Source organism: Mangifera indica, chromosome 19 (assembly GCF_011075055.1).
Source record: "Mangifera indica cultivar Alphonso chromosome 19, CATAS_Mindica_2.1, whole genome shotgun sequence".
In the NCBI taxonomy this organism is placed as follows: Eukaryota; Viridiplantae; Streptophyta; class Magnoliopsida; order Sapindales; family Anacardiaceae; genus Mangifera; species Mangifera indica.
In genome coordinates, this window is record NC_058155.1 from 11,508,121 (window position 1) to 11,529,411 (window position 21,291).

The 21,291-nt window shown below is 35.5% G+C and overlaps 3 protein-coding genes across 9 annotated transcripts; 1 reads left to right on the forward strand and 2 right to left on the reverse strand.

Moving 5' to 3' along the window:
• Positions 1–99: 99 nt before the first annotated feature.
• On the forward strand, positions 100–1,773 carry LOC123203525. The gene is made up of 5 exons (XM_044619910.1): positions 100–601; positions 750–827; positions 913–1,012; positions 1,103–1,233; positions 1,343–1,773. The coding sequence occupies exons 1-5, from the start codon at positions 248–250 to the stop codon at positions 1,562–1,564; spliced, it is 885 nt and encodes a 294-aa protein (XP_044475845.1). The 5' UTR covers positions 100–247; the 3' UTR covers positions 1,565–1,773.
• A 182-nt stretch (positions 1,774–1,955) lies between these two features.
• Positions 1,956–15,990, reverse strand: LOC123203523 (exocyst complex component SEC3A). The gene is made up of 25 exons (XM_044619907.1): positions 15,681–15,990; positions 14,646–14,716; positions 13,843–13,923; positions 13,573–13,640; positions 13,331–13,433; positions 12,652–12,797; positions 12,031–12,148; positions 11,301–11,405; positions 10,566–10,667; positions 10,158–10,295; positions 8,401–8,529; positions 8,233–8,313; positions 8,033–8,107; positions 7,382–7,555; positions 7,129–7,282; positions 6,948–7,012; positions 6,577–6,747; positions 6,407–6,486; positions 5,424–5,505; positions 4,448–4,545; positions 4,208–4,316; positions 3,968–4,036; positions 2,725–2,790; positions 2,558–2,647; positions 1,956–2,258 (listed from the first exon to the last, which is right to left on the reverse strand). Exons 1-25 carry the CDS (start codon positions 15,853–15,855, stop codon positions 2,148–2,150), a joined length of 2,661 nt encoding a protein of 886 aa, XP_044475842.1. The 5' UTR covers positions 15,856–15,990; the 3' UTR covers positions 1,956–2,147.
• A 748-nt stretch (positions 15,991–16,738) lies between these two features.
• LOC123203167 (probable hexosyltransferase MUCI70) lies at positions 16,739–20,865 on the reverse strand. Of its 7 annotated transcripts, XR_006499220.1 has the most exons (8): positions 20,337–20,864; positions 19,645–19,862; positions 19,269–19,445; positions 19,034–19,189; positions 18,538–18,814; positions 17,727–17,977; positions 16,974–17,146; positions 16,739–16,878 (listed from the first exon to the last, which is right to left on the reverse strand). XR_006499220.1 is itself a non-coding variant. In XM_044619381.1 (7 exons), exons 1-6 carry the CDS (start codon positions 20,674–20,676, stop codon positions 17,730–17,732), a joined length of 1,416 nt encoding a protein of 471 aa, XP_044475316.1. In that variant the 5' UTR covers positions 20,677–20,864; the 3' UTR covers positions 16,741–17,140; positions 17,727–17,729. The 7 variants fall into 7 exon arrangements, 6 of the variants coding, with proteins under 6 accessions (XP_044475316.1, XP_044475313.1, XP_044475314.1 ...); XM_044619381.1 differs by having other exon boundaries at positions 16,741–17,140; XM_044619378.1 differs by having other exon boundaries at positions 16,741–17,146.
• Between the last annotated feature and the right edge of the window lie 426 nt (positions 20,866–21,291).

The following is a 21,291-nucleotide window of genomic DNA, read 5'->3' on the forward strand; positions in this document are numbered from 1 at the left end:
GGACCCACACGATAACCAATTACCAACGTGATTTTGATTTTGGAATTTTTGTTTGTCAAAATCCCAAGTTGAAAAATGTGACCAACCTCTCCAAGTAAAAGCGAGAAAGGCCAGGCCTCCTAATATCCCACGAATCTTCTCCTTCCCACATCACATTTGCCTGGTATATAAACAAACAGCATCACTTACCGCAATCCCTAAATAAATAAATAAAGAAACCTAAGCTTTAACCCTCTGAAGAGTTGCAATGGCAACCTCAAGATTGTTGCGAACTTCAAATCCTCTGCGCCATGCAATTTCTTCTTCTTCTACTTGTTCATCATCATCATCTTCGTCAACAAATACTGTCAGGTGTGTGAGTAAGGCAGGACTTAATGGGGATAAGAGAATTTGTGGGAATTCTGATCACGGGAGATCAATGCTGCCCACAAAAGCATCTGTGGCTGCATCAGATAGATTGTTGATTACAACAAAGCCAGAGGTCGGTCCAGTGATCGATCTTGCCTCTTCGCTGGCCCAAGTTATTGATGCCCTGCTTAAGATATTAAGACAAATATTGGAGCAAAGACGTTGGAAATTAACCCAGATGGTTATTGAAAGGGTACGTCAATGTTTTTTATTTAATTGTTTACTACTTTTGAGCTTATATTCCTGGTTGTTAATCTGATAATTTAATTTTAATCTGATGATTAAAGATATAAAAGCTGAGGCGCAAACTAAGATTAACTTTTCGAGCTGAAATCATGCAGGTCATAGTGGATTGTCGGTTTTTCACATTATTTGCTGTTGCGGGATCTTTAGTCGGTTCAGTATTGTGTTTTCTGGAGGTACTGTTTTATGCCCAGAAATGAAGTAAAGATTATTTGTACAATTATAGCAGTAAGAGTCTGACAGACATTTTACATTTTGCAGGGTTCCTTTCTTGTGCTGAAATCATATTTCCAGTTTTTCAATACGCTACCTCCAAACACTGATCAGGGACATATGGTTCATCTAATTATAGAAGCCATAGGTATTCTTTGCTTTGACACTCAACTCAACTAAGACAAATTTCTTCTAGAACGTACACTCAGAAATTCAATTATGTCAATCTTTTATGCAGACGTTTTCTTGGTGGGAACCGCTATGCTTATTTTCGGGGTAGGATTGTATGCCATGTTCGTGGGGTCCAAGAATATAGCGGAGAAGAAAGAACATTCAGGGTCCAATTTATTTGGTCTCTTCCATATGAAGGTGAGTCTGTCTCCTCGTTCATTCGACAAATAAAAACCAAAAAAAAAAAAAATCAGTGCAGCAGTCTGCATAGAATTCCTGTTAATCGTCTGCGTCTTTTTTCTTTCAGAGACTTCCCAAATGGGTAGAAATGGAGTCGGTTTGGGAAGCAAAATCGAAAATAGGGCATGCTGTGATGATGATACTTCAAGTAGGAGTGCTGGAAAAATTCAACACAATACCTCTTGTTAGTAGTCTGGATATGGTTTGTTTTGCTGGAGCTGTGCTAATTTCCTCAGCGTGTATCTTCCTTCTCTCCAGACTCTCTGTTGGCTGTTATATGGAGAGATAGGTAGCCCCGGCTAGTTTCTTCAGACAGGTCAAGACAAAATACGCTCAAATTACCTTATTATAATTCAAATTCTTTTTGTACCATAAGCAGTAAACAGAGAGTCAATTGCCATAATGTAAAATGGCATGTATTGAGCACACAAACAATGGAAACTTTGCAGTATTACCAATAAATAATGTACAAGAAAACAACAGGCTAAGGTTTACCATTTACTTTGTGACAGCCACCTGCAGCACTAACGTCTCTTGTAACACCATACTTGATCTGAAAAACTTAACGGTGCAAAAATTGCTGGCAAAATCATCATTTATTAATTGTGCCTGGACTAAGTGACCAGCAATAGTAGGACGACATGATAATCAGACACCCTTTTCACCACAATAGGCAACTATGAAAAACAAATAAAATTCATAATGAATAGAAAAAAAAGTGATACAATAAGCATTAAGTCCATTGAACAGAATCTCAAACAGTGAAGACAATTTGTCCAACGAATCAAAATAGGGGAAATGTGTCAAAACTTAAAAAATAATTACAGCCGGCTAATGAAGCTCTTCCCTCCAATAGGAATTGCCAAAGATAATTACATGGAAGCCAAAAGATCCCTCATTTCTGCCACAGAAGGGATGGTCTCGTTGGGGTAAACCTTGGCAACAAGTTGTGCAAAACTGTCGTATTTGTCCAGAAACTCCTTCTGTCAATTGTAAACCACATAATTTTATTAACACTAATTTTTCCATGTTATCATATCCCAAGGGTGTATTTTATCATTTGTACAAGTTCTGAGCTCAGAAAATTGTATAAGAGTCCTCGTTACTCAGTAGGCTTTGAGTTTCTACCTTTTCCACTCTATTTTCACACTTGGGATACATGAAAGAATACTCATTCTTTAATATTTTATACCTATGCACTATACAGCCAAAAATACCCAAAATGAATATTCAACTATGAAGATCCAGACTCTTTTTTTTTCTGAAAAAGCAGTCAGCTTACCTTGCATTTGTCCCACAAAGAAGGTAATAGTTCCTCAGAAGTTAGGTTCTTCTGCAACTTCTTGTACATTATAGCAATGGATTTGTCAACCTGCATTCCAGTTGTTAAAATAGTTTCATTACTGTTCAGTACTAGGTTAAAGATATTATAAAGGTCAATAAACTTACCCCAGATAAACTGGATTTCAACACCTTCCGCAGATCCGCTTTAGATAATCCAAGCTGGAAAGGAATCTGAAATTTTTTGAAAGAAAAAAAATTAAGAGCACAAAATTTCAGAAGAGATTCATAAGATATAACCTGCAGAAAAACTAATTTGCACTGATGTAGGACTAAAATTACAGCAATCCCTTATCAAGGCTGTAGTAAACAGCACCAATATAATCTAGAAAATGTCTAAACTAGAGCACACATATTTGAGAGCCAGCAATATACACTATGCTGCTTGTGCTAAAGCAGATACATGCAGGGAAATGTAATAATGAAGATAGTGAAATGATATAAATATGTTGTACATCCCTTAGGTCAAACTTCGAACCAGCCTAATAATATTAGTGGATACATATTTGGTCATTAAGTAGCAATATTATAATATTTTTACAACATTAGTTATTGGCAGCTTAACTATTATTTATGGCAAATAAAACATTGTTATATGTAACCAAAACAGTGCCACTTGTGACCAAAATTTTGGTTAGTAATGCCACTGGGTCCTTATTATTACCCATGCAACATCAACTCCCTCAAAAGATGGACCTAAAGAAACTGCCGTGTTATTTGAGTAAGAGTCTAGATGAGGAATTGAAGTGAAATATGGGAAAAATAAACTGCCAAAGTCTCATTCCTGAATGAAAGTTTAGTTTGCGGGTGTAGATCCCACACAGTATTTGGGTGCACAGTTGAAACAGAAGTGCCTATTCAGTCAGATTTCTGACTCCCACAGGAATTATAAATCACATGGAAATACAATGAAAACTATAATATCTGTTGAGAACATTGATTAGAGATCCATTTTTAAAATTTTAAACTGTATGTTCTCCTACCCCACACAAAAAGATGGACTAGACAATTATAACAATGCAGGCAAAATGTGATGGACAATACAAAAATTGTTATGCTGCCAATTCCATTCAAGCCATTTTCAGATATGAAGAACAAGTCCCTGTTATACATCACAATCCTATCTTGTCTCACTGAAAGGAATAACTGTAACAGATTACCAACCTCCCGGACCAACATAAATGATGAATATAAGATGACTTGGGATGAAGATAATTAAAAATTCATATTGCTTTCATTTTCTAAAGGAATAGCAAATCATGCAGTGGAATCCCAAATGTTCTACCAAGCTAATGGAAAATACATATGCAAGAACAAATTCAAGATATATGTGAAACGAAAATAATTAAACCTCTTCTGGAGTGATTGTGTACATCAAATCTTCAATCTTTCGAGCAAACTGGAAAAGCCGTTCAAATTGCTGTAAAGGACAAACTTATTAGGCAAGCTAAATATATAACTTGAAGAATGCATAAACTGAAGGTAAAAGTTATCAAACTTTCAAGAATTATTTAATAACTCTCAGTGAAACGACCCGTACATATATAGAGGTGAGTTTAGAGAGTCTAAGAGACAAAAGCGGATTGCTTACATAATATATAATCATGCTGATATGACGTGTACAAGCTTGTTCATAAGCTTCACTAGCCTGGTGATAAAATTTGGCTAAAGTGGGCACAACATTGGCTAGGTCATACAAGCTGTGCAACTGGTTATAATCAGTAGAGAAACAATGATTTTTTAAAATAAAGAAAAAAATCCTCTTTCCTAAACAAAAAACAACATCAACTGAATAGCCAAAAGAAACTGCCAAATAGAAGGGAAAAATTACCTGTTCTGAAACGCTGCATAATTTTCTAGAAGAAAAATATCAGCATATTTTGGATCTGTTTGTGCAATTTTCTCCAAAGTAACAAACATAATGCTAACCTGTCAAACAATAATTACAATGTAAATTGTACCCAAAAGAAATTCCTATCGTGTAATATATAGACATGGATTTCTATTGATTTATTACTAACTACAGGGTAACATGCACAAAATCCTATAACAGAAGCTATCATAATCCGATAGGTGGCCTATACTCCAGTTTGAGAAGTCTTTTATTTCACCCAGATGTTGGCATTTTCCCAACCACTCTGACGAGGCTGACTACTCTCCAAAAAAAATATATATATATTGCAACTGAGGGAAAGCCATACCCAATATTGAATGATTAGCTTTTACCTGAATCATGTATGCTATTTTGCTTGCTAAGAATGGTAAAATATAAGCTAACCACCACCCCCAAGTAGGCCTTCAGACAAAAAACTATAGGAGAACATTCAAGATTTCAGTAAATGGACCTCTTTCTGAAGCTATCATTTATGTCAACCTTTATTTTCCATAGACCCTACCACTAAACAAGCTGAGAATCCAAAAATAGATTCAAGTCCTAGGTTGCTTTGTTTTTGCAGACTTGCAAAATATTAACACAAACAATAATGTTGGCTTATGAGATTAAGTCAGTGAAAGACTAGCCTCTCAGGTGGCTATGCCTTCATATATCACAACATTGTTGTTTGACCATTATGCTGATGACAGTCATTATAACGAATCAACACAAGCACAGATCAAATTATAGTGCTTAAGCTAGAATACCACCCACTGCAAGCAGTGAAAGAAGCCTACACTATTTACACATAACTTTGTCTGAAACTGCATCAATCTGATACGTTATGCATTATAATAGAATCAAGTTGCACAAAGCACCATGAGGCATTCATTAAAAAATAACCAAATACCAAGCTTTAGAAGAAGGTACTCACAAATTTTGTATATGCCTGATCAACCAAATCCCTAGATTGTCCCAAAATATACTGTTCCATACGGGTTGCAAGAGTTGCAAATCTATACAAAATAATTATATCAATGCTAAATCAAACATTGAAGGACAGTACAGCACACACACATATATATGTTCAAGGAAAAATATTTCAAACAACCTGCTAGGTTTCACACGCATTCTTACCCAAACACAACAATAAGACAATCCAAACACAATCAAACAGTCTCCCTAATTTGTTTAGCTTTCAAGAGGCTAGACTCTCTCCTCAATCAGCCAGAGGCTAACCAAACAAAACCCAATTTCCTCCTCCCCTTTCTCCTTCCCCAATCTATCTTTTATGCTCGCGTTATTTCATAACTACCCATATATTTTTCATAACTGCCCAATCCCATTTTATAACTACCCATACATACCATACTTGTTTCACAACTGCACAATCCATTATATAATTGCCCATACATATTTCACCTATATATTAGTCCTAACACAACCATATTATCAATTTCATCATTCCTATTGCACATTAACCTTCATAAAAATTACCATTGTCAAAGCAGCTAACTAATTATTTTCACCTGAGCAATTTCTAACTGAATATGCACATTAAAGTGGACAGAGATCTAAGTGAATGAGGAGAATGTCAGTTTAAAACCTCAAAAACAGCAGCTCAAACAAGTTTTAAAAGTACCTATAAAAGGTCTTGAGACATTCAATAAACTCATTTTTTATTTAACAGCTGTTGCTCAGATCTCATTGATTATGCTCAAATTGCAGAAATCTTTCTTGGAACAGTTCATGGCTCAAATCTCAGTTCCATCAATCAGAAGATACTAGATTCTTGATATATTTCCTCTTTATGTACTCTCAAAATTGGGGCAGGTGGACACATAATATAATTAGTTCATTAAAAGAGCCAAATTTGGATGAAGACAATAAATCACAAGCTGTTACGACACAAGTTACCTTGGGATGTAAGATAAGACACCCATCTGCCGTACATTACGCTCATTTCTTTCAATTTGGTGACAAGCTTCATCAACAAACTGCACAATTCACCAAATTAATAGATGAGCTCCTCAATCATCATAATACATAAGGAAACTGGATTGTTCCTGCTTATAGCATACACTCACACGACTGAACTGCATAGATATTCTGGATTCAAGGTCACCAAGCAACATACGTACAAATCCGGCTGCATCAGCTTTCTGACCAGAAAGATAGCGCTCTGTGATCCCATGCATAGATATACACCGTAGAGGATCAATCTTGTATGCCCAATCCACCACAGCATAAAAGTCTTCCTGGAAATCATTAAATAAAAGTTGGCATCTTTTGCTAGTCAAAATCAGGAACTGAGGAAATAAAGTAGGAAATCCATCTTCAAAAGATGCTATCGTAAGCACCAAAACAAAAAGTTTGGCAGGAAAACCTGCCATAGCACATAAAAGAGAACTTACAAGGACATGAACATCCACAACATATTTTTTATAGCATTACTTACCTGAATTCCATTAAGCAACTCCTGGAGAGATTCATTTAATGCTGACAGATCTGCAGAGTTCTTACCTAAAGAATTAAGGAATCTTACTCAGTTATCTCAGCTTGAGATAGGAGCAGCATTACTTTGTGACATATGTATACCAACTTGAACTTAAAGAAGGAAGATAGAAAAAAAGAATTACTAGCTTTGCTGTCACTCTCATCTATATCCATAATGCCCAAGTCATCGTCATTGGCATCTTCATCATAGGACCCAGTTCTGCTTCCATTAGCATGACCTCCTGGGGGAACAAGTGCAGGCACTTCAAAACACATGAAGTGTGCAAAAAAAGAACTCTGCAATTTGAGACAGTGAGGAGAAACCTGTCAACATAAACAGTAATAAAATTTGGAACTTAGAATAAGTTAATATGAAACTATGGAAAGTTCTTTAACCTCATCTACAAGGAGTGGAATAAAAATTGTCAGCATTTTGGCATATGCATCAGAAACTGAAGAAGTGTCTGCCGTATTTGCATTTTGACCGGATCCTGTAGAACCTTCAAGCCAGACACTTGGATTTCTGGATGCTTTTGTACTAGCACGAAGCTCATTTGCAAATTCTCGAGCCTGTTAATAAATAAAATAACTTTAGAGCCTAACTTCACACTTTGCTAAAACGATTGAACTATCAAGTTTGGAAAAGTATGACAGCCTTATACCAAAAGACAGCAATAATTTATACAGTCATTCTACAAATGGAGATTATAACTGAAAAAGCTTATGTTATCAGTTATCAACCATGAATTTGGCTTACCCAAAAACACGGGAAGAAGCAGAAGAAAATGTCAGATAAATCTCAGGCATGAACTTAGAAAAATAAAAATCTCTCCGCGTTCACAAAGGATAAATCCTATTCACATTGTACACATCCTCAACACATTATGGTGCAACTTGCAAGTATCATATTTGTGGCATGCAACACAGATCCAAAATCGAGATAAGAATCAAGGGCTGCATTCTCAGCTCCAAAAACAGATGAATAAGACAATTATAAATGAGGAAAGTAATTTTTAGATGTTTATTAAGAAGTTTGTGCGGCCTAACCTCCCGGCGAAGAAGTAAGTTGAGGGAGCTACAATAAGATTTCCTCAAAGGACCCAAGCAATTCTTATCAAGACTCTGAAAATTGAAAGCAGAGAAAATCATAAAGGAAACAAGTTTTACATATTAAGTCATACAACCAGAAACATGCACATGCAAATCCCCCCTCAACACACACACACACACAGTGTCCACAATTTGACCTTTAAGTGTTGCAGAAGGCGAGCATATGTCCTGCATTTATACCGCAAGTCAGCATGATCTGGCCTCTTCAATTGTCCTCGCTGTTTGCAAAGAGACAAGTAACTTAGAAGTCTCAGTCCCAAAACAGATGATTCTTCCAAACAAAAGAACATGAAGCTGAGAAATACCTGAGAAAAGTAACTCTTGTCACTTATCATGAAATCCACCAAACTAGCAAAGTAGTTTCTCAAGAACTCAGATGCTCTTCTAACAAATGTAGTTTTCATTTTTTCCAGTTCTGCTCGCTTCTCTTTAACCTGTAAGAATTTCAGCTACACCTTTTAGAAAGAGACAATAATATAGAAAAAAACCTGTATAAACTGAAAACGCTTTACAAAGTGATGCTTTCATCAAGCAACAAGGACTAATAAATGGTATTATTAGGTTGGTTGAAAATTCATACAGCCAGTTTGGTGGCTACAGGAATCTGGTACTCAAGATGCTGAGATTAAATATGGAGTTCTACTATGAATAAATAAACAAAAGAGGAGAAACAAGACAACTAGAATTCCATAGAAACGATTCAAATGAAAGACTAGAACTGGACAAGTTTGCAAGTGGGTCATTTAACCCTAGTCACAAGTGTTAAATTTTTCCTAATCAGGCCTCTGGATTTCAGCAGGTTTATCTTCATTTAGGAGCAAAAATAAAGGGAATAAAGAAAAAAAAAGAGCTAGTGCACAATTTTCATACTTTCCCATAAAAAATTCTAGACCCTGTTGCTCATCTTGCTCAAGTTGAAGAATAATGAGTAACCTTGTAGAAGCAAACTAAGGAAACATAAATTTGTCTTCAGAGAATATTCCACCCAACGATCAGCAATGACATTATATAATAAGACAATTACAGTCTGAAGTTTTTCTCGCAAGCTGAGCTATCTTATTTTGAGCCCATGCTTTCTCCAGCTCATTAGTCTATCTACATAAAGTTCAATTTTCACCAAAATTGGTATCATGCACACAACTAAAGCCCATTCGTATGACTAATTTTAAATAGGAAATTTATATATATTTTTTAACGTAAAAGAACTTAGATAGTAGACTGGAAATCCACTACTACACAAATGGCCCCAGTAAAAAGGGGCAAATCTTTACAAAGAATATCGTGAACCTGTGCAAAAAGAAACCATCCCTCCCCTCCCCCCCAAAAAAAAAAAAAAAAAAAAGAGAAACACTATGGCATGGACAAATCCCTCAAAACCGGAATCAACATATTACCCCAAACCAATTTAGATGGATAAAGAAAAAAGAGGTGTGCTCAAAGTCTTTTTCAGAAGCCCAAAAAATTGATCTTGTCCCATAGAGTTCCAGTTTCTTCCCCACTGTCTTCAAAATTCCTTTTATTTCTTTCGCCCCAACCCAAATAACCCATAAAAGAGCAAGGGTACACATTTTTTGAGAGGCTTGGCCTTTTCTCCTTTACCAAAAATTGAAATTCTCCACAAGTAAATCTGAACAAGATCTAAGAGCAACCCATTGAAGATTGGTTTCGCAACAAATTTTTGCTCATAACAGTGAAGACATTGGACAATGAAGGAGCAAATGGTCAGAGGATTCAGCATCCTTTTTTCATGTAATCCATTCGTATAACTGTTTAAAACAACCTTTTAATTTGAAGCTGGAAAGTTCTTCAAACTTGATCCAATCCCATATAAGGAAAGGCTCCCTTGCACAGGGTTGCAGGGTTGGTCATAGATCGTATCACTATAATGTTGCAATTTGAAAATTCTAGTTTTCAGAGGAAATGAACTGAAATATTATTAAATTCAAAATGCTCTAATTCACTTTCTAACAAAACCATAGGAGCAATAAATAAACCATTAGATGATCTGCCTTACAAGAAGATTTTCAAAAGAAAAGAAAAACAAGATGGGTAGGATACTAACAGCTTGCATATTTGCATAAATAGGATCCAGATTAGGTACTTCCAGGTTGTGCAATGCATCAGTTAACCACTCACATGAATCAATATTTTCATGCATGTGTGCCTCATCAAATGAACCTCCTGTTAGACAAGCTGCATACTGTAACAGACAAAATGTCATAAAGATAACATATTGTGGCCTTGATATGTTGCCTAAAATAAGTTATTTTATGTACACAATGAAAATAATAGATAGCCAATAATACTTATTGCACTAACAATGGGTACAAAAGTTGATGTGTCATCATGTGATTAAGTGATTTTAAATTAGAGATAAAGTAACATCCAATCACATAATGACACATCAACGTTTATACATGTGTTTGTATCAATTGTTAGTGTATGTAATATTACTCAATAGATTGCATACCTCAGAAGGAACACGCAATCGCCCAAGAAGCCTATCAAGCTCCTCAATCAGTGATCTGTTATTAACAGATTGCATCTCCAATCTGTTATTGCGGGTTTCTATCTGTATATTAAGACCAAAAAGAAAAAAATTTTACCAGCAAACTTATCAGGTGCTCAGCTTAGAAAAATGCCCACTACTAAAAGCAGTCTTTAGCACCTAACATTGAGAAAAAAATCTTCACTACAATACAAAAAGAATGCTTCATATGCATGAACATTACATAAAAAGCTTACGAAAAATAGAACAGTACATATAAATTTCATACAGTGGCAACTCATTCCATTACTTACCAAGACTCAATCCACAACCCATAAATTTTCCCAATAAGTCAAGTTCCTTTTTCCAAAACAATGAAACCATGTAACCAGAGAAGTTTCTTGGGGAAAAAAAAAAAACAACCTAAGCCATTTAAAACAAAAACCAAAGTACAGAAATAAGGAACTAGAATACAATAGAATGATAGACTTTTAAGTTGGAATTAATTTGAGTTAACACCCAAACACAGGCAGAATGAAGAATGAAGCAAGACAACTTTGATTAGTTGACAGAGAGGTAATTTGTTTGTGCAACGCAATAGTGTGTGTAATAAAATGAGGTTCAAGTAGTACCAGATGCACAGAAATGATAAGTACCACCAAGAATGGACCAGAAGAATCACCACAGTATTATAATTTGGTATAGAAAGTCCCCTACCGATTCAATGTCTTCTCTCATGTGCCTAAGTTTTACATTGAAGATGCCTAACCATTCATCCATGTCATCCACACAATTTGTTGCTGCCTCGAGTCCTTGCAGTACCTGCAAGACAAGAAATCACCAATTAAGTGGAAAGCATGTTCATGGCAAAAATGGTCCCTAAGAAGTAAAAAGACAGTAAATAATCAGGAACAATAAAATTCAAAACAATTCTTTGCTCCAACAGATTAAGTACCGACAGATTAAAGGACTACAAAAAGGAGGGTAAAACCGAACTTGCTCAACAAATGAAGCATTAATAAAACGTACTTAATATAAGATGATAGTTGAACAATATGCTTTGTAGATATAACGTCAAATAAAATGTAACAGTAACTGCAGATGACAAATAGTTCTTGTGGCACACTACTGGCACTCCTATGGATATTAAGTACAGCTTGAATGGAAGAGAAGAGGAGACTGTACCAATATTGTTAAAACAACTTTTAAGACGATTATATAGCAGTAGATTTGATCCCTGACAGATAATTGCTTGTCTACAACATCTTATACAAATGGGTTGAATTAGGACATGTCACATAGTGCAATTAGGACTCAATATTCGGTGACCCATTCTCTGACAAGTTCTAATTACAAGAATAAACCAAGAAAGTAAAAGAAAGCACATGCTCACAAAAAATAAATATCGTTGAACTCAAATGTACAGCTGTAAATAAGAAGGAAATACCTCATCTACCAGCGGTTCACTTTCCAATATGGCATGCACATTTGCTGCTTCAAGGGCCTGAAGCTCACGCTTCAACCTTTCAGAAAATGCCTCAGCTTCCCCAATACCCATGACATAACTGCATACCCAGAAACATTAGATCAGAACAAAAGTGATCTCAACGATTCATGCTCAAAAGAATGGTGGAAGAAAGGCAATATATTGGTTTCCATTTCAGTGATTCAGCAAATGAGAATCACAATGAGTCAATATTTGCATTAAACAAACTACAAAAACAGACCACGAAACAATATACACCTTAAAAATTTAACATTCATTCCTCATCTACAAAATCCAAAAGTGTTACTCCAGTTTTAAAAATAATTTTTAACTTTGCAGCAAAATTGTGACCCAAAATTTAATCTGATTTGACTTCCTTTCCTTTGCAATGTTCTTGATCTAACATGTCAGTGACTCAAGTTTTGCATCTCAGTGTTGAAGAATTTCAAGGGCCTCAAGAAGAACTTAATTCGTATGCTACTTTATACATACATTTCACATTTTACATAGACTGTCAACCTTCTTAAAATACATCCCAACCTGTTTTAACAGCCTCACAAATAAAAGGACAAAAATACGTACGTGCCCAGCAGAGCCTCCGTATCTTCTTCCTCAGCTTGGGAGACAAGTTCTCTTTCAACAGTCACTTTCAGCTCACTTTCTGCCACGCTAGCTTCAACAGGCCCATCTTGCATATTTCTTTCAGTCTTCACTGAGGGTGTATTCTCCTGTATTGCATCATTAATCCCATCACATCAAGGACAAGGTTTGCTATAATACCACATCATCACATTTAATTGTCATCTCAACTTATGGCCATACATATTATATTATCAAGAACAGACAAGTTATAAATCAAGCAACATACCAAACCAACCACTAACATAACAAGGAAACAAAGCCAGGTTATTATTTCAAACACAACCAGAACAAGAAATGTAATTGGCAAGAGGCCTTTTTTTTTAATGATAGCAAACTCATTCACACAATAAATAGCACACTCTTCAGTTTGAGTTTCAACCATTTCTGCAGTGGAAGATAGTTAAGCATATATTATTTCATCATTACCAACAGCAATAACTGAAGCTGTTCAACATGCCAAAATATTCTGATTATATATAGAAATTTTCTATGATCAAACAATTTGGAAGTAGTAATTTAACAGCATGAAAATGGCAAAAAAGTAACAGAATAGTACAAACATGCTCAATCGAATTGCATAAAGTCCCAAGCTAATAGTGTGTCAGATCACTAATTGCACCTTAGCCCAAAGAGCCATCTCCACAACATCCATACCAACAACTTTTGGAAGTCGACCAATTACATCTTTACATATGGTTAAAATGCAAAATAAAAGGCGGTTCCTACAAGAAATAAAAAGGAAAAATCCTGTGTTAACAATCACTAAAAAGAATTATTAGTTAAAAAATATTACTAAAAGGGCATCTCTAATTGAGTAAAACTCCCCAGCTAAAAAAGAAAAGACAAATCATCTTATGTTACCTGTCATCAATATTGCGCATAGTCCACTGAGGTGGGGCAACACTCTGGCTCCTGAGGTTATCAAATCCCTGTAACACACTCAGTCAGGAACTGGCAGAAACAAGCCTCATAGGAGGAGCAAGAAAAATATTTGACTTGCAAGGAAAAACAAATAACTTCACATTTTATGAAAGTTCTTCTTATTTCAAACATTCAACAATGAGTGATCGAAAAAGATGGACCATAAAGCCTTTTTCTGTTTTCAGATGTAAGTAATAGATGGAGCATTACCAGGGTAAATGTGCATCCACTGGGGTCATTGGTTACAACCTCCACTTTAGAGAGATGCTTAAGCTTATAAAGCTTTGCAGGCTGCATGTGTAAGAAACTTTCAACAATACATAGCCAAAGAATTTGATCTAAAAGCGTGTAGAAAAATGCATAAAGCATATTATGTTCTATAAACTATTAACTTATAAGAAGTCAATTTTCTGGAGATAGGTAACTTTATGTCATAATCTACTAATTTTTCTGTCCCAGAATGTTTGAATGTCAAGTTTTTATCTTCATTCTTTCATATAAACATGTGGTAAAAAAATTGTCCTAGCATCAGTGATAGAAATTAAGAAGTATTCAACAACTTAGTTCATGACCACATACACACACCCAAATCTCAAATTACAAGTGAAATATGGAAGGTATAAAGAAGACCATAAAATGTCTGACACAGACACAAATTGTTGGCTAAAACAGATTTCAATATGCATCAGGCTTGCTTGAATTGAAAAAGAGAGAAAGAGGCAGAAGAAGACAACCAACCAATTAACATAATAGTCTACCTAGAATCATCAAGCTCAGACAAGAAACCTATAGCTTGAAAATCTAAGACCAAAACCCATCTTAGATATCTTTACACCATAATTGAGGCATAGCCAATGGCCTAAACTCATGACGAAGCCCAACCAATGATCATGATAAGGAGCTCAGCGGTTGATTTTTAGTAAAGCTACTTTTAGGCTAACAAAGTTAGTATAGTAAAAAACTAGATTTGCTGAATATTCTTTTGACATGATTAAAACTTAAATAAAAAATACCTCAAGGACTCCTCCTGTGGAATACTTTAAGACTCGAAGAAAAGCTTTAGTTCGCTGAGCCTTAGCTTTTGCTGCACGTGTAAAATGTTATCATTGATAATGCCATACAAATTATATATCATTCAATGTTCTTACAAAGAACAAAAAGTATCATGAGTTTAGTAAACAAGGAAAACAATTACGAATAGAGGATCAACAGCTTTCAATCCTATATTACATTGATTACTACATAACTTATGACCCTCCAAATTCTGTTTCTTCTTCCTTAAATTTATTTTCAAACCAAAATTTGAAACTTGCAATGCTCAAGTTCAAAACTAGCACTCCCACAAAAACCTACAGTATTGGGGAAGTATGGGAAGTAGGAAACTCCTAGCTTTTGGCCAAGTCAATGACCTTGAGGAATCCAAACTCCAGACCATGTGGGAACAAACTACAGGGTTGGACACTCGCCTGAACCCTCAGGATTATTTGATAATCTATTCTTTCACTCCATCAATCATATCCTATTTATCAAGAGCAGCTTTCAACCCGGTGATGAACATGTCACAGCCAGCATATCCCAACCAACAGTGAAAAAAGACTACAAAACAGAAGTAGACCTACTTCCTCCGTTATCTCAAAATTTTGGAAAAAGGGGGAAAAAAAAAACTAGTAAAAAAAAAAACTAACCGCACGGTACTTTTAAATGAATCTAGAAACTAAAAAGCATGCTATAATCTAGCTAAACAGAACTTTGATCAAATTTGAATACATATATCAGTAACCTCCGTTTCAAGTTTTCCAGATTCGGACAAACATACAGTAAAAGTCCACATCATCAGCAATATATTAACTGGCTCTACACATTTCAGAATTTTCTCATTAATAGAACAAAATATCATTTTCAGCTGATCTGAAATATAATAAGCAACAAAGAACAAAATGTGTAAGAATGACAAAATGAGAAACAAAATAATAATTACCAGGAGGATGGATCAGAAGCGTTAATTGAAATTGAGAAATGGAGACTGAAAGAAAAGAAATTAGACGTACTAGAGATAGCAAGAACCCTAGGTTTAGCCATGTTGCGACCTAATTTGTTAGATTTTCCCCAGACCCCTGCACTTTTGGCCACACGAATCGAGATAACGACCTTTTGTTTGGTGCCTTCAATTGCAGCTTCGCAAGCTCGACGGAGCTCCGCATCGTCGGCGCTAGATTTCGCCATTCGTAGCGGTTTTGGAGTAAAAGAGATTCAAGCGATGCACCTTCGTTAGATGAAAAAGCGGAGAGGAGATGTCAGCGAAGCTTACACAGAGCGTGAAATGTTGAATAATATAAAACGTGTGCATTTAACAGTTAAACTGTCCCCTTTCACCTGTTAGATATGAAAGGAGAAGTGCGCGTGTCATACGGGTTTGGTTAAGGTCCGACTCACGCGGGTAAACGGGTTAAATATTTGAGTTTCATTTGTATCTTAAAATTTGGCAAATTCCAAACTTTCATTCCCAAATCTTCAACCAGTTCGATGATCATACCGTATAGCACAATCAGTTGTCACCTTCAAACCCTGACTGAAAAGTTTTTAATAATTTGGCTGACTCAGACAATTATATTAAGAGATGACATAATAATCCAAAGATATTACTTAAAAGATATATAAAAATATACCCTCCAAATGAATATATGCAAGAAACACAACATAATGTAAGTTCAATTGCTTATTTTGTTATTGCAAGTTTACATTTATAATGATTGAATTATAAAGTGCTTAGATTTTTATTAGTATAAATAACACGTGGCAAATGTGTCATTAAACCGTATAGACATAAAAGATCATTGGCAATGATGTCACCACTCTACATTTACCGTTATTAATTGTCTCGCGATGATAATTTTTTCTCTATATTGGTTATAGTAATAGCTTATACACCTTATCCAGTAGGGATATGCGATATTAATTGAACAGTCAAACTTTCTTTTTATTTGAAATGGATTTGCTCTGCTCGCTATACATTGATTGAAATCTGCTAATTTATGTCTAAGAACAACATGTGTCTAATAACGTGTTATGTGGCCAATTTGTAATTCCTCTGTATCTTTGTGAGTGGCTACCAGCACACACTGGGGCTTCAAGTGTGAGATAATTAACGTTGAATGCTGAATGTGCAAAATGTTCAATTGGGACAATGAAACCTTGAGCTTTTCCGACCGCCCGAGAAGTGCTGTCAGGTCCCTCCGGCAGTGTAAGCTGAAAGATAAATGCTCCTCCATTAGATTTGATTATTGGTTGTGTTTTAGAGGATGATGCAATGTGGTTGTTGAATATACAAGGAAAGAACCAACCAGGGACTGGAGTGGTGCTTTGATTGTCCCTTGTGAACTACAGGGGATACCACAGCCAAGAGAATTGCTGCCGAGTGGCTAACGCTATTACAGTGCAGAATATGATTCTAGGCAGCATGATCGAAAGCCCAGGATTTGGTATCTTCTCTCGATATCACTTTAATACACTGCTCCTGAAACAAACTACCTCCTCAAATCCGAAAAGTCTAATTTGTATTGGTGATAAATTCACTAGAACAATCATAAAAAAGTGTCAAAGAAAAAGAAAGAAAAATTGCCACCCCCAACATTTATTTTCAAACATTAATCATCCTCATATCATATTATAATATTTTCAAACTATCCAACTACAAACAAAAGTGGGATGCATTTAATTTATTTTTAAAATTGTACCAGATAGGTTTTTATTTATGATCCTACTGTGAAGAATGAACCAAATGTATCATGAAATAAACCAGTCTTCCCAGGCAAATAACAAACATATAAATTAAAATAATTCTATTATTTCTGAAAAAAATTTCTCTCAAATAACTGTCTCCGAATGAATAGGTTTTTTTATAGTAAAATATAAATACACGATTTCAACCAAATGAATAAGAAACAATCCAGAGAAAGAAATTTTTCAAGCCAGTGCCACTGCCAATAAATAACATTCAGAAAATTCTACATCTACAAAAGAATCATGAATATTTACGGTATATATTCTCCACCCCCTCCCTCAATGACAGCAATTGGTGAAATGAAATTAGTTACCGTTTAGAACATGGACATTGTACTGTTCAAGGGCTTCGCCTTGCGTATGTGACCCATGGCATTAACAAGGTCCTTACGGGTGCAAACAGGGAACATGTTGATGTTCTCAGACACATTCAACCGCCATAGAACATATGGGAAACTCAGCTGATCTCGAGAAGTGAATCGAACCACCTCATTGAACCAGATGCACATAAACAGATTAGTTAATGGTGTATGCTCTCGCACAATGACTGATGCTTCAGATAGAGCTGCACATCCCAACAAATGACCATAAACATTTAAACAGCAAAAAGAAATTCCTACAGCAAGATAAGATCCATGTAAGAGGTCCCATGATTACCAATCACTTAGCCACTACATTTGATTTCTCTAGATTCCACCTACTGTACTCTGGATATTAGTCTTTCCTTCCTATCTATGACTTACTATGGAAGAAATCACCAAATTCAGGTGTTAAATTGGGCAGTAAACCCAAGCCTGGGTTCAATAGCACTCCTATACCTTTCGTTTCAGGAACCTTGCCCTCAGGGAAGAATCAGGTTTACACTCACAAGTGAAAACCAAAAGAAGAAAGAGCCTTCAATAAAACTTGGGCACATAATGAATAAACAATGCCTTTCTTTGTATTGGATGAGACATATCTAAACTCTACAAATCCAGATAAAATAGCAGACAATATAAGGTAGCTCAACTTTGGTGTGACAAATATAAAGTATGGCAAACCCAAAGAAATATGTGGCAAGAAAAGCTCAATCATGCAAATGCATCTACTTCGTTCTATTAACATTTGTATTAGAGAAATTAATACCTTTCTTTCCATTAAACCTCTTGTTCTCAGGGAGGCCATCATGGTGATATTGAGCCAACTGCACTTCAACTTCTTCTGGGGTGGCTTTGTGTTTATTAACAACTGCCTTAGCTTCATCATAAACACTACTGCGAGCTCCATGCTCTGAAATCGCAAGCACAGAATTTGAACGCCAAAGAAGGGCTTCCAACACCCCCAAAGGATCCTTCCTAAACTGAGACTTCGAGTCAACCCAAATAGAGTACTTTGAATGAGGGAAGAGGCGATGTGCCAACATCTGATGACAGCAGACATGGACTTGGATCATTACAAATACGAATACATGCACTCACACATGTTCACATATTGAACAAAAAAGTGCACTAGTAATATAAGTAATTGACCTAGAATCCATGAATGACATGGCAGATTCATCACATCAAGAACATTACAAAAAGTGCAAAAAATAATAATAAGAAAGAAAGAAAGAAAACATTACAATGTAAATCATGGATACCTTTGGAATTTTACCATTCAACCTCTGGTCTGTGAATGGGAGTTCCCTCACAACCACAATGCGCCATTTCCCAATAAATCCATCATCACCAATTTTATGCCCCTCTGATTCCTGAGCTGCCAGGGTAATTTCATCCCAAAATGCAACATAGCACACCTGAATCCAGATGATATTATGTGTCTAACCTTTTTGAATGAGTATGCAAGTAATAAGCAGTGTACATCAAACATGGAACCTTCTTAAGTGATGCCTCTGACATTCCAATTGGTTGATGAAGAGCATCTCCTCCCCCAAATGCACAAGTAGATACCACAACTTTGCAATTTTGCATGTACCTTTTGTCCTCATCTGAGACTGTAAATCCTCCATTTTCACTGTAAAAACCACAATGTACCTCAGCAGTTTTACTAGCCTGCATGCAGCAAATTTATAGAGGATATTAGATATATAAATTTGAAACAGTACATAAAAAGCACAAGCATATAGAAGCATATAATTTATAACATTAATTTCAAAAATTGAAAACTTTATTTCACAATTGAACATTTAACATGATAAAAATCATCTATTATCCTAAACATAGCTAAACACATCAATAAGGCGCTCATAACCTTGAAACTTTTCTCTCTCTGATCCAAAGTCTGGTATCCTGTAAATAAATTAAATCTTGTGCCTTTGCTTTTCTGTTGGGAAAAGGTATCGTTCCCTACTACATCAAGTATACCATTCTCTGAAAAGTAAATCACTTTCTTTACATGACTTCTGGTTTCTTCATTCACAGGAAGATCCAGATGCTCAAGCTCATCAGGAGGTAACAGCTTCAAGCAACCTGATAAAATCCACAAAAATGAGTCATGTTCTATACAACAGATGATAAGAACACCAAAAACAAAGACCTCACGAACGACATTCTATTTCCACAATTCAAATTCAACCTGTAGTTAATTCGTAAATTTATGATTCAGCTTTCTTGTCTTAAAACTGTTGCATTTCGCAATTCTTGTTTCACTTTTCTGCACTCCAACAATTTAATTTATTTCATGATAAAGAGCTCCTTTGCACACTGCTCCCCTATTTCATAACTATCACAAGATTTAAAAAAAAAATCCCAAGCTCCGGGCAATAGAATTCTACCTCGTAACACCTAATTACAACACAATTGAAATAAAATTCAAAATTTCTTTTTTCAATTTGAACCATAGAGAGTTACCATAATCATGTATAAATTTGAACACCTGAAAAAGGCATGGTAATTTATCTTCAACTTAATGTAGTAATATAAAGCCTTAAAGAAAACACTTACGATCCCTGCCACCACGGGCATCTCTCGTCCGTGGTTCAATCCGAGTCGAATGTTCCACCGAACTCGAATTCTTCACTTCAACGGGACTGTCTTTAGACTTAACAACCAAACCAGGTTTCCTCCCAATTCTAGTGGCTTCAAAAAGAAGTAATCCAGCAGCGAGAACAAAGATCAACAGAGTCCAGTACCTCAAAAAAAATCTAAGAAGTAGTAGAGTGAACGCGCTCTTGACTCGTAACTGGTTTTTCTTACGCTTCCTACGAACTCGGACTCTCATCCGGGCAAGTTCGTCTGACTCTTCATCGGAGATCGAGATTGATACGTTGCTTTTGTTGAACATGGATCAAGACATTAATAAGGCAATGCAAGGATCGATTAGATAAATTGCAAAGGTATTACCAATTTTGAATTCAACAATCGAGAAAATTAGGGCTTTTCATTAGGTTGTAGTGTTTAGGCTTAGCGCTATTAACTTATTTAGTGTTTTTTTTTTTTCCTGCGTTCGCGCTCTAAACGAGAAAGCTTTTGGATGTGCGTGGTAGAATTAAAAAGATCTACAATCACAAGGAGCTCGCCTTTTTCTCTCGTAAATAAGTTAACACGGTAAGGGTAATAGAGTCATTTAACTAAACCAAAATATATTATTTCTAAACACCTCAATAGTTAAACCCATGGTATCTCTGTCAAAACCCTTTCTTCCAGGCAAATGATTCATGAATTGGCAAATTCTCACTTCCTATCTTTAGAAAATTCAAATAATCATCTCTCATCCAATTTTGTAAATATTATTGATTAGTTTAATTGTATACTAATTTACCATTTTTATCATATATCTATATATATGAAAATCCAAAATTTGATAAAAAAATTCATTATTTTTTCCTTCCTAGGGTTCATATGTTTTCTCTTACAGTTACTCCAAAATTTTGAAATATTATATTTTCACCTCTGTCTT